General features: G+C 41.8%; 1 protein-coding gene across 1 annotated transcript; it reads left to right on the forward strand.

Annotated features, from left to right (window-relative positions):
- Nucleotides 1-820: 820 nt before the first annotated feature.
- Nucleotides 821-2,318, forward strand: LOC122068860 (polyubiquitin-like). Its single transcript, XM_042632776.1, has one exon. It carries the CDS (start codon nt 1,463-1,465, stop codon nt 2,021-2,023), a length of 561 nt encoding a protein of 186 aa, XP_042488710.1. The 5' UTR covers nt 821-1,462; the 3' UTR covers nt 2,024-2,318.
- Nucleotides 2,319-13,174: the final 10,856 nt, after the last annotated feature.

Consider the following 13,174-nt stretch of genomic DNA (forward strand, 5'->3'; position numbering starts at 1 on the left):
TTGCATAGTCCATACTCAACTGTTATTATACATGTTAGATTAAGTAAACAGTCACGGGTTACACTTTGTGGCCGAGGTGTTACCAGTATCGTGTATCCAGGTACTATACTTGGAGATGGATTACACCTTGTGGCCTACGTGTTCCCGGTATCGTGTAATTCATACTAACTGTATCATTATAAAGGCATATAGCATATTTGTGGTTAGGTATCATTTTCTATGCTACGTCCCCTTGCCAACGGGGGGTAAGGAGTTGGATAACTCATTTGTGGTATGTTCGATGAACCTTCTCGGAATGCCACACCCGTTGTACGATGTGATTGTTACTGAAGGCGGGAACGTGTCCAGCATAGCCTATGATTGGTACTGGTGCCATGACTGCCAGGAGGCGATTATCAGGGGTTTGATGGGTGACCGATGGTGGCATACGGGGACTGGCAGGCTCCTAATCACGTCTAAGGTTTGTATCCCTACGTAGCCGATGGCAGTTCTGAGATTAGGGATACAACCTAATGTGCCGTAGTAACATTTACCATACTTAGTTGTATTGTTAGGTGGATAATAAAATAAATGAATTGCATCACAAGCATCATGGACTACGTGTTTAATTTCTGTAATCATGCATCATAAATTACTTCTGCAACTGCTATGCTTGGATGTACATGAACCCCACCTCTCACTGAGCGAGTTGGAAAGCTCACCCCACGTATACACCCTTTTTTTAGATGATGATGTAGGTACGATCGTGCCTATGACTTGTGATTCTCTTTCCTCTAGACCCGAGTACAGAGTGAGCGACTGTGGACACCAAAAGCGGAGGAGCACAATCAGGACTGTACCTGTGACCACTGCGCTTACGCCGCACCATGAGATGTGCAACATACTTTTAAGATTTATGTTTATAAGTCTTTGATAAATGTAACAGAATAACTTGGTTATGGATATTATATTATCATTAGATATTTTCCCATTTTATTGATGATTCTGGAATTATACTCTGATTCCGCTGCTTTTGGTTGGTTTGTGATGTGAGATTGTGAAATGTTGAGGTACTACGATCAGAGATCCTGTAGGTTCGTAAGACAGGTACGTGTCTTACTCACACCACTGGTATTCCTAATGGTAAGTTGGGACTAGGGGTGTCAACCGGTCGGGCCGGTCCGATTTCGGTCGGGCTTAATCGGGCTTGAAGATTTTCATAGGCTGCACCGTGTCCGCCCATTTAACTAATCGGGGTCAGTTTGTGAGGGCATGGTATGCTTTATATTCGGTCGATCAGTCTCGGGCTATAATCGGGCTACTAAAATCAAGCATTAATAGGGTTTTAGTCAAGCCTTAACCGGGTAACAGACATGTTTAATGTTAAACGAGCTTTAACCAGTTTTTAAACGGGTTTAAATCCTCTGCTGAAACTAATTGTAAAGGTCGCTACCTCTCTTTTCTGATTTCACTGTTGTTGTAGATGAATATATTCTTGAAGGTCATGAAAACAGTGGCCTTCAAGGTGAAGAGGTCGGAGAGAATTAAAGATGTTAAAGCTAAGTTCCAGGATAAGGTAGGCATTCCGGGTAAGATTCAGGGTCTCTTCTTTGCTGGAAATGAACTAAAGGACACCCAAACACTGGTTGATTATGCTGTCCGGAAGAACTCAACCCTCCACCTGTTTCTTCAAGCTGCCGCCGTGGGAATGAAATTGTTTGTCAGGCTTCCACCAAACCAGAGAACCATAGTACTTGAAGCAGACACAAGGGATTCTGTCCAAAAGGTGAAGGTCATGATTCAGGATAAGGAGGGTATCCCACAGAACTCTTTTACAATAATCTATTCTGGAAGAAAACTTGAAGATAGCTGGACTCTGGCAGCAAACAACATCCAGAATGAAGCAACTGTGCAAGTGGTTTTCAATCCAAGAGATATGATGAATGATGATATTCATGTGAAATTGAAACCACACATCGAGTATTTGATACCTCATATCAGTCAGACAAATACAGGTTTCCACTTGCTTGTTTCACTGGTGTAAATCACCACAGGCAGTCTACAGTGTTCGGATGTGGGTTGCTGGCAGATGAAACTATGGAACCTTATGTTTGGCTATTTGAACCTGCCTCAAAGCAATGTCAGATCGGCAGCCTACTTCAATGATAACATGTCAAACGAAGAGTGCTTGGCGACAATGGTGAAAGTGAAACACAGATGCCAACAACAGTCGGCTGTCGGCCAAATAGAAACGAAGAGTTCTTGGCCTTGGCGACTGGCTAGTCGGCGACAATGGAGAAACACAGCGGCGGGCGCAGCGTAGTGTGAAACGAAGAAGGTCGAAGAAGGAGACCCAAGGGTAGTCCGTAGTCGGTTAGGGTTTTTGCCTTTTTGGTTTCTTTCTTTACTTTTTATTTTTAACTCTTTTATATGGGGTAAAATAGGTATTCTATAATCGGGTTGGGTTGGGTTGGGCCAGGCCGGTGCAAAATAGATCTGTCTCGGTCGGGTATTAATTAGTCGGTCTCGGTCGGGCGCCCGACAGTCCAAGTATGGGGCTGAGACCGACCGTTTGTAAACGGGTCGGGCTCAAGCCCGACACATTTAATAAATGGGCCGGGCCGGGCCGGTCTATAAAAGGTCGGTTCCTATCAGTTTCGTCGGGTCGAGCCACAAATTGACACCCCTAGTTGGGACTATTGGAGTGGGGTGTGACAATGAGTCTGGGAGAGGATGCTAGAGGGATGCCAAGGGTCAAGACACAAGGAGGCCGAGGATCCATTACTAATGGAGTAGGAAATGGCGGAGAGGGTCAGGGGCCTAGAATTAAGGATGGTGCGCCAAATCCACGAGGAACAATGGGAGGCAGAGCCTATTCAAAGGGAGTCTTGTTTAAGGGGGTGGGAATAGACCTAGGAGACCCGGATACTCTTGTGCTTAGTGGCAATCTTTCAAATGATCTTAAGGATGGAAGCAGAGATGACATCCGGTATTCTACGAAGGCCAAGTTCACCCTCAAATTTAGGGAGACAGGCCTGAGGAAGCAGGAGGAATCAACACATTTCCAAAGGAAGAGAGGAGGGTGTTGATGGTTTTGGAAGTGGATGAGGAGAGGTAGAAGACTCTGGTCTAGTAGAGATATAAGGATTAGAGGACCGATCTGATGAGGACAAGACGACCAACATAAGATAAGAGCTTTCCTTTCCAAAGCTAGAGCCTTCCACGGATTTGGTCAATCAAGGGGAGCAGTGATGGGTGGAGAGCCTAAAAGAAATAAGAGGAAGACCTAGGTACTTGACTGGGAAGGAACCTTGGGAGAAACCTAGCTTAGTTAGAAGGGGAGATGCCAGAAAGGAAGAGGTTGGATTCAAGGAGATTTATACGGAGGCTCGAAATGTATTCAAAAAGGAGAAAAGGGGTCATGAAAGAGGAGATAGAAGACCACAATTAATAGAATTGCACAACTAGGAGACAAGCATAGCTGTCAAAGCCGTTTCATTAGATAAAGAACTTGAATACATAAGCTTACACCTTTTTCATAAAATAAAAGATAAAAAGCTGGAAATCCTAACTAGCTTAAGTCTAAGAAATTCAAATAACATAAGCAAATGACAGAAAGTAATTCCAACTAACAACTAGAACATGAAATCTCAGAAGAAAGCATAAACTGAAGGGAAATCCTAAGACTACAGTGGCAAAACAAGCCACTACTCCTGTTGATCCTGCTGCTGCTCTTGGCCTTGAGTTTGGTTCTGGGGCTGATTTTGTGCTCCTAGAGGTGGCACCGTTATCGCGAGGTGAAAGACCATCGCCTACATCTGTGCCTCAAGAGAGGCCACCCTATTGTCTATAAGACAATAATTTCTGTCCATACCCTCAAGACGGTTGTCCATCCTCCTCAGTAAGTCAGTGGTGGTGTCTAGGCAAGCCATTACATCGTTGAGACCATAAGGCCTCGTACCCCTGGTGCCACGGGAAGTGGAAGCTACTCTGGAACCCATAGTCTACGGGTTAATTGGTGGAACCCCACCAGCTCCTCTCCCAACACCACCAACATCACCACCAACTCCACCGGAATCTCCCTTAGCACCTCCGCCAATAACTCCATCATCGCCACCCAGCTGACCCTCTACCTCCATAGGCTGCTCACCCTCAGCCTCATCTGGTGATACCTCACTCATATCCAGAGTCATCTTCCTCAGGGAGTCTTGGTTGAAGTTTATGACGTCATCTCCCAAGTATCCCTCACCTTCCAAATCCACCCCAAAGTGAAGGAAGACGTCCGTCAAGATTCTCCCATAGCATAAGTTCCCGGCTCTTTGTGCCCCTCCCTCAGACCTAGTCACCATGGTCTATATCAGTAAACGCGAACCTGCACCCCCGTGTACATGCAGTATGTCATGTAGGCGTGCAAGACAAACACCTCATCATAGTGTCCACAGGTGGGGAGGACATTAAGCTGGATTGCCCTACATATGACCTTCGGGGTGGCTAAGTAGTTGGCAGTGCGATCCCACCCAAAGGCAGCCTTCGTGAGCATATTGTTCATCTCTTGAAGAAGATCAGGATTTTGGAATTCATAAGCTGGAGTCCGAGGAGTGCAGTAAACCAGATCCCCTGTGTTGTCAACCATCAGAAGGCTGGCCAGTTACCTCATGTCAAAAGAAATCTCGACCCCCTTCACATAGGAGGTGATCCACATCTCTTCAGAGCCTCAGTTCACGCACTGGAGGTTGGAGTAGAATAACCTCACCAACCGTGGGTAGTACCTCTTGTTGGGTTTCAAAATACGATACCACCCAACCGCCTCGAAGCATTGGCGAAGGCGGAACTGTCAAAAGTCTCTTATCCTCAGGTACTTTCCCGGATCCACATTGCAGTATTCAAAGTTCACCCAATGGTCTTATTCGGCCACAGAGCGAAACAATAATGGGTTGTACTATGCCGCTTCAGGAACGACTTGTTCCTCTTGTGTAACAGCGCGGTGGGTATGAACACGACGACCAGACATGGTTTCGATAGTATTCCTAAGGATTCAGAGAGCAAATCCTAAGTTAGAGAGGCAAACAAGTTCCACAAAGAAGAATCACAAAACCTAGGTCAGAGAAGGAAGAAAACATACCTTGGACGCATAGGCGGGGCAAATCGGTCTCGAAATCGCAAGGGAAAGTTGGAGAATGGGTTGGGGAACCTTCCTTGGCCGTATTCTCTTCTTCTCCATAAGTTGGAGTAGGATATTACAAAAAAAACCCCAAACCCCAGCCTTAAATAGCGATTTTAGGTCCACTAGAAACACTGGACCTGGATCCGGTGACTATTTCCGGTGAGTTAAAAATCCCCAAATCAGCCTCTACCAGTCCCACCAGAAACAACACTGATATTTCCGGTGGAATGGCCCTATTTCTGATGAAAAACACCCCTGTTTCCAGTGAGTATTTTTTTAAGCAAATTTTTTTTATATTGTATTATTTGCTTCCTTAATTAGGGATTTCCTCCTAATATACATGTGATCGGATCCGATATTTAGTGGACCCACTTGTGCATGCTTTAACTCTAAATTTGCCTCATTTATACGTGTGGGACCCACTATGTACGCACGTGTTCCAATTACATGCAACCTTGTATATGCATGCGAACTAATCGGATTCCTCCACAGGAGTTATGTCATCTCGGAATGCCCGATCCCGATCTCAATCAAGCATGTCACTTACTACTTCCCCTACACTGAATCAGGGTAGACCCTGACATGCACCCCCGGCTCCGCTAGTACTCTTAGCTCATGATGTGGCTTCCATCATGAATAATATGATGCGATAAGTTGAGAAAAGATAGAATCAGTTCATGAAGGGATCGATAATCTGATCCAAGCGGCAATGGAAGCTCGTAATGCACCGCCCGCACCTCCTACTCTGGTGGCACCTGTTCTGATACCCGCCGGCTCGGCCACTCTTCAAACATCGGATGGGGCACAAGGACAAGTGCATGGTCAAGGACAACAGAATGTACATGGGCATGTGCAAGACCCGACACCAGAACAAGCCCAAGCACACGTAGAGGGTTGGATAGACCTAACAAAGATATGGAGAGATTTAAGAGGCTTAGGCCCCCATGTTTCTCCAAGGTGGGCCAAGATCCGTTATATCCATCAAGATGATTGGTGGCATTGAAAAGGTGTTTAGGCTAATAGGCTGCACAGATGAGTAGAAGATCCTGTGTACAGGTTACCAACTGCAAAATGAGGCTGATGAATGGTGGAGTGCCACTGAACCCATTCTGAGAGCAAGTAACCCAAACCCCACCTGAGCAAACTTCAAAGGGGCATTTTTTGAGAACAATTTTCTGAAAAGCTTTCGGGATAGGAGAGAGTGAATTCTCCCAGTTGGTGCAAGGATCCCAATCTGTGTTTGAGTACCAGCAACACTTTGAGGAGCTATTCCATTTTTCTCCTGAGCATCTCCGAGGTGATAAGACTAAGGCCAAGAAGTTCGAGAAAGGGTTGAGGTCAGGTATTAACTCAACCATAGTTGGGTTGAAATTGCAGACGTATGCCAAGGTGGTCCAAGTGGCTAAATCCATCGAAGACCGGCATAGGGATAACTTCTCGGCCCAACAGGGAACGAGAAAGGCCTATGGGGTCTACTGACTCTAGGGGAGGTAGTAAACCTTTCCGCGTACCTTATATCAACCCAACTCCGATACAGTTCAGAAAGCCCGAAACTAGCCAGACTTCTCAGTCCTACCATTCTAGTGCCACGTCTCAGTCTGCGAGGTCGGGCCCAAGATGTTTCCATTGTGATCAGCCGGGTTATCTAGCCAGGACATGCCCCCACCAGAGACCAGGTGACGCACTATACACTATGCCACCTAGGCCCCAGCAGACATATGCAACACCCAGACCAGCACAGCCCCCACAGGGCTAGAGATCACAAGGAAGGGTGTTTGCCATGACCGCAGAGGATGCAGAGGCTGCACCAGGTGTAGTGATAGGTACATTATTGATATCACTATTGCCTGCACATGTGTTATTTGACTCAAAAGCCTCACATTCATTTGTCACCGACATTTGCAAAGATGGAAATTCCACCCAAGGGTTTGACTCAGTGTTTGGCAGTGAGTATCCCCACAGGAAGTGTGGTTGGTTTGAACTATGTGTATGAGCCTTGTCCGGTGACCATAGGCGGACATGAGTTGAATGCTCCCTTGATCGAGTTGGATATCACCAACTTCGACGTGATTCTAAGGATGGACTGGTTTTCCGCATACAAAGCCTGTGTGCTATGTGCCGAAAAGACAATCATTTTCAGACCTCGTGACGAGGATGAGTTTGTCTTTCAAGGGGATAAGCCCAAGAAACCCAAGAAGGTTATTATATCAGCACTTTAGATGAAGAAACTACTAAATAAAGGATGTTAAGGCTACTTAACATCTGTGATGGATACTGAGATAGAGGTTAGGCCATTGACCAAGCTAGATGTGGTGAGAGAGTTTCCCAATATATTTTTGGATGACTTGACAAGTTTACCCCTGGACCGGGAGACAAAGTTTACTATAGACCCACTCCCCGGCTTGGCACCAGTGTCAAAAGCCCCTTACCGTATGGCCCCCACAGAGTTTAAGGAATTGCAGGTGCAACTTCAGGATCTTCTGAAGAAGTGATTCATTAGACCTAGTGTGTCTCCATGAGGAGCACTGGTACTGCTCGTCAAGAAAAAGGACAGAAGCATAGTTTTTAAGGCGCTGATGCGGTCCATTGGTAGTAAGGCAGCCCACCGACTTATGAGAAGTGTGAAAGGCGACCGCCTTAGACGCTAAGGCGCTATAAGGCGCGAAAGGCGACGCCTTATGCATGAGGCGGTCGCCTTATGTACTCACTATTTTAAAAGTAAAATTTAAAATTGTTTAGATGAAGATTCCAAATTACATTTTCTCATTGGCAGGTTTATAAGTTTTGATGCACATGTGATGCATTGGATCGAATTTTTTTTTTTAAAACACATTATGACATCCGCAGGAGTTACGACTAAATGGTTATTGTCGTATATTTTTTTTATCCACGTATATCTTCAATCTATCATAATTACTGGAAACATTTGAAAATAGGTCCGTCAGGCGCTTTGATCTGCTTCTTCCTGTAAAGTTACCGTGAATTAGAACTTTATAACACCATACGTCGGAATATGCTGCCCGCAATGCAAGAGTTGACGCACCTTACCTTATCCGGACCAGATCATCGGTTACTATTTTTTTTTTTAAAACAAATTTTAAAATTGCTTGATGAAGATTCTAAATTACATATTCTAATTGGGAGGTGTATAAGGTCTGATGCACATGTGATGCATTGGATCAATTTTTTTTTAAACAAATTTTAAAATTTCTTGATGAAGATTCCAAATTACATATTCTAATTGGGAGGTGTATATGGTCTGATGCACATGTGATGCATTGGATCAATTTTTTTTTTTAAACAAATTTTAAAATTGCTTGATGAAGATTCTAAATTACATATTCTCATTGGGAGGTGTATAAAGTCTGATGCACATGTGATGCATTGGATCAAAAACCATATAAAAAATAAAAACCCTAACCATAAAAAAAATAAAAAAATAAAACCAAAATCAGTAAAAATCGTGCCTCATTCTCTCTCAGTCTGCGACTTTCCCCTCCAAATCGCAAACCCCCAAGGCCCCAACGTCCGACGATCCTTTCTCCAGCGACTTCTTCTCCTTCGACAGCCTTCGGCGACATCCGACGACCTCCGGCGATCTCCGACGAAGTGCTTTCATCTCTCTCAGTCTCCGCTCCAAATTGCAAAACCCCAAACTAACCGACGGTGAGCCGCGGCAGCCGCCTCCTTCAATTCTTCTCCGACGGCTTCTCCTTCTCCTTCGACAACCTCCGGCAACCTCCGGCAACCTCCAACGAAGTGTCCTTCCACATCTCCAGGTATGTTTTAGTTTGTATTTTTAATTTCTGATTTATGCGATTTTTTTTTCTCTTTTCTTCTTTCTTCTCCTTGCTTCTTCCTTCTTCTTTTCTTCTTTCTTCTCCTTGCTTCTTCCTTCTTCGTAGTTCGTATAATTAGTTTTTTTTTTTTCTCTTTTCTTCTTTCTTCTCCCTGCTTCTTCGTTTTTCTTTTCTTCTTTCTTCTCCCTACTTCTGCCTTCTTCGTAGTTCGTATGATTATTTTTTTTTTCTCTTTTGTTCTTTCTTCTCCCTGCTTCTTCCTTCTTCGTAGTTCGTATGATTAGTTTTTTTTTCTCTTTTCTTCTTTCTTCTCCCTGCTTCTTCCTTCTTCTTTTCTTCTTTCTTCTCCCTGCTTTTGCCTTCTTCGTAGTTTGTATGATTATTTTTTTTTCTCTTTTCTTCTTTCTTCTCCCTGCTTCTTCCTTCTTGGTTGTTCGTATGATTAGTTTTTTTTTTCTTCCTACGGTGACTGTTGGCTAGTTGATAAGTGCAGTTTTTTTTTTTTAATAACATTAGGGTTTAACGTATTTATTAAAATAATTTTGGAGAAATTAGAAGAAAAAACTTAGTTATGTAAAGAAAATCTCACAGAAAGGCTATCTGAATTTGAGCTTATGAATGAGCAGCACAAGTTTTGTCTCCACATTTGACTCCAATTTGTATAGATTGCGTTAATCTGAGCACTACTAATATTTTTTCTGGAGTATTTTTTTCTTTTTCTTTTTCTTATTTTGATTTTCCCATATCTGTTTAATGGAGGCATTTGCTTTTATTACCTTATTACCTAATAGGCTAATATTCCCTTATAGTAGTAATATTCCCTTTTATTACCTTTTTCTTATTCTGATTACCTTTTCACATTACAGTCTTAGACAGAGAGACAAGTTGAATCTACTCATCTATAGAAACAATTGGTGGTAGCAGTGGGGGTGAAAATACAAGTACTGTTGCTACTGCACAATCAACGATTGATCTAAGCAAGTATCCAAAAAGGAGAGCTAAATCAAATGATCATGGATGGAAATATGGGTATGGGCCTGACCTATAAGACAGAAATTGGATTAAGTGTACCTTTTGTGGGAAGGATGTAGGGGAGGAATAAAACGATTGAAGCAACATCTTATTGGTGGCTATAGAGATGTAGCCAAGTGTGTGAAAACAACTAAAGCAATTGCTAAAGAGATGAGAGATGCAATCTTGAAGAACCAGAGGAAGAGGAACCTTGACTGTTTGGATGATTTGGATGTTAGTGATGGACCTACAAAAGTAACGGGACCACAACAGAATATAGTATTCGATTTGGGGGTCTCATTTCCTATCCCTAGCTCTGGGACAACTTCAAGAAGAAATAAAGCTATCATTCAAACACAATCCAAACAACAAGTAAGGGGTCCCATGGATAAGCATGTAAGGAGGACTCCTGAAGAAGTGGTTGCAGATAGGCGGGATAAAGGTTCATATCAGACAACAATGGAGAACCGAGTAAGAGGAGAAGAAAGAGATAAACTTCGTTCTTACTTTGCAAGGTGGGCTTATGAGAGTGGTGTTCCATTTGAGGCTTTGAAGCTAAGGAGTTTTGAGGAATTGGTAGAGGCTATTGGTCAATATGGACTAGGTTTCAAGCCCCCTTCATAACTATAGGGGGCCTCTATTGAAGTTTGAAAATGATAAAATTGATGAGTTAAAGGTGAAGTATCAAGGATATTGGAGGAAATATGGGTGTACACTCATGTCTGATGGGTGGACAGACAAGAGAGGAAGGCACCTGATTAATTTTCTTGTCAACTGTCCGGAGGGGTCTTTTTTTTTGGAGTCTGTGGATGCATTCAACCAATCACAAACAGCTCAATGTTATTTACCAGTGGAACCAATCTTTGCTATACCCGGCGTGGTAGGAGGGTTGAGCTTGAGGATTCTTCAGATGAAGAAGTGGATGAGATTAGTGAAGAGGATATTCATGATGATGAAAACATTGAGGATGATTATGGCATAGCTCCAAATGATGCAAGCCAGCAACAGAATGCAGATGAAGAAGATTTTAATTTAATTACTGATTTGAATTTAAAGTCTGAGTTTTAGAACTTTGACGTATTTTGAGTCTTTAAACTTTAAAGTTTTTTGAGTCCTTGATCTTTTAAGTATTTGACTTTCATTGTTTACTAAATTTTTAGCATTTTAGTTTATTTTATGTTTTTTCTTCATTGAAGTTTAAAGTTTTTTAGAATGATTAAGAATCCCCAGGTTAGTCACTTGTCATCCATTTAATTTGGCATCTTGATTTTTTACTTTCGATGTGTTTTAATTCTAAGTTCTTAATTACTTCTTTGACAGCAGTAGAAATATAGTGGATGACCTTAGGGCTTAGGCACTCATTATGTCATCATAGAGGTAAATATAATAAATACTTGTATATTTTATGTCTTCTTTTCTTTTTATTTATAATTTTGTTTCATAATTATGTATTTATATTATATGTTAATATGTTATGATGATTGATGATTGAATATTGATGATTGATGATTGATGATTGATGATTGATGAAGATGAACTTAGTTTATTCACTTTATTGATTTGTTTTCTTGATGAATATCTTACATTGGTATGAATATAAACCTTTAATATTTATTTAGCATATGAGTAATAGGATTCAACTAGGATTTGAGCCAAATAGATTGGTTTTATAAAAAGAATTACACAAGAACGCTTTAGTCAATAAGGCGACACTTTATGCCCGCCTTATTGCTAAGGCGCTCCGAAAGGCCCTCAAACGCCTCCGTCGCCTTATCGCCTTAAAAACTATGGATATGCTATAAATAGTACTGCATACCGGTTCATGGTGATTAAAGCCATGGATGATGCTATTGAAACAAATAACATCATAGAATCAAACGATGTTGAGTTCTTTGAAAACATATTTCCCTTTAAGTTCAACTTACCTACAAGTAAGGATAGTCAATTGACTTATGGCGAAATGGAGTCAAATGAAAGGGGTACCAATCAAGAATTGGATAATGGTGATGGAAGTCAACTAAGGATGAGTAAGCGACTCAAAAGACCCAAATATTCGAATAATGAGTGGCTTGTCTATCTAGTAGACAAAGATCCTCTTATATATAAAGAGGCTATTACATCATCGAATGCCGTCTTTTGGAAGGAGACAATCAAGAGTGAACTAGATTCAATCTTGGAGAATAATACTTGGGAATTGGTAAATTTACCAATTAGTTCCAAAACTTTGGAAACCAAGTGAATATTTTGAAATAAACTAAAAAGTGATGGGTCACTTGATCGTTTCAAGGCTAGACTTATAGTCAAGGGGTTTAGGCAAAAGCCTGACATTGATTACTTTGACACATTTGCCCCAATCTCTAGAATTGCCACAGTAAGGGTTACGTTAGCATTGGCATCAATACATAACCTGGTCATCCATCAAATGGATGTGAAAACGGCATTTCTAAATGGGGACTTAGAGGAGGAAATTTACATAAAGCAACTAGAAGGTTGTGTTGTAAATGGATAAGAGCAAAAAGTTTGTAAGCTTCGGAAATCTTTATATGGATTGAAGCAGGTGCCAAAGCAATGGCATGAAAAATTAGACAAAGTTCTAATTTCAAATGGTTTTGTTGTGAACGACGCTGAAAGGTGCTTATATAGTAGGTTTTATGGTGATAAGGGCATATTCATACTACTATATGTAGATGATATGCTGATAATGGAAACAAACTTAGAAATAGTGAATCAAGCTAAGAAACTTTTGAAGTCTAGTTTTGACACAAAAGACTTAGGAGAGGTTGATATGATCCTTGGGATCAAGATCATCAAGCAAGAGAATAATATTTCACTATCCCAAGCCCATTATGTAGAAAATACACTTGAAAAGTATAAGTACCATGAAGTTTCGGTGGTTAAAACACCTTTTGAAATGGGATGTCATTTGAAAAGAAACTTGGGTTAACCGGTGAATCAAAAAAGGTATGCTCAAATTATTGGTTCAGTCACATATCTAATGAATTGTACGCGTCCTGATATTGCCCTTGCGGTAGGAAAGTTGAGTCAATATACTCACAATCCAAGTAAGGAGCATTGGAGTGCGATTGATAGGTTGCTGAGGTACCTAAAAGGCACTATAAACTATAGTTTGCACTATAGTGGTAAACCAACGGTGTTAGAAGGGTACTGTAATGCAAATTGGATCTTGGATACAAACGAGTCCTTAACTACTACTAGGTAT

The sequence above is a fragment of the Macadamia integrifolia genome, unplaced genomic scaffold, assembly GCF_013358625.1.
Source record: "Macadamia integrifolia cultivar HAES 741 unplaced genomic scaffold, SCU_Mint_v3 scaffold472, whole genome shotgun sequence".
Taxonomy (NCBI): domain Eukaryota; kingdom Viridiplantae; phylum Streptophyta; class Magnoliopsida; order Proteales; family Proteaceae; genus Macadamia; species Macadamia integrifolia.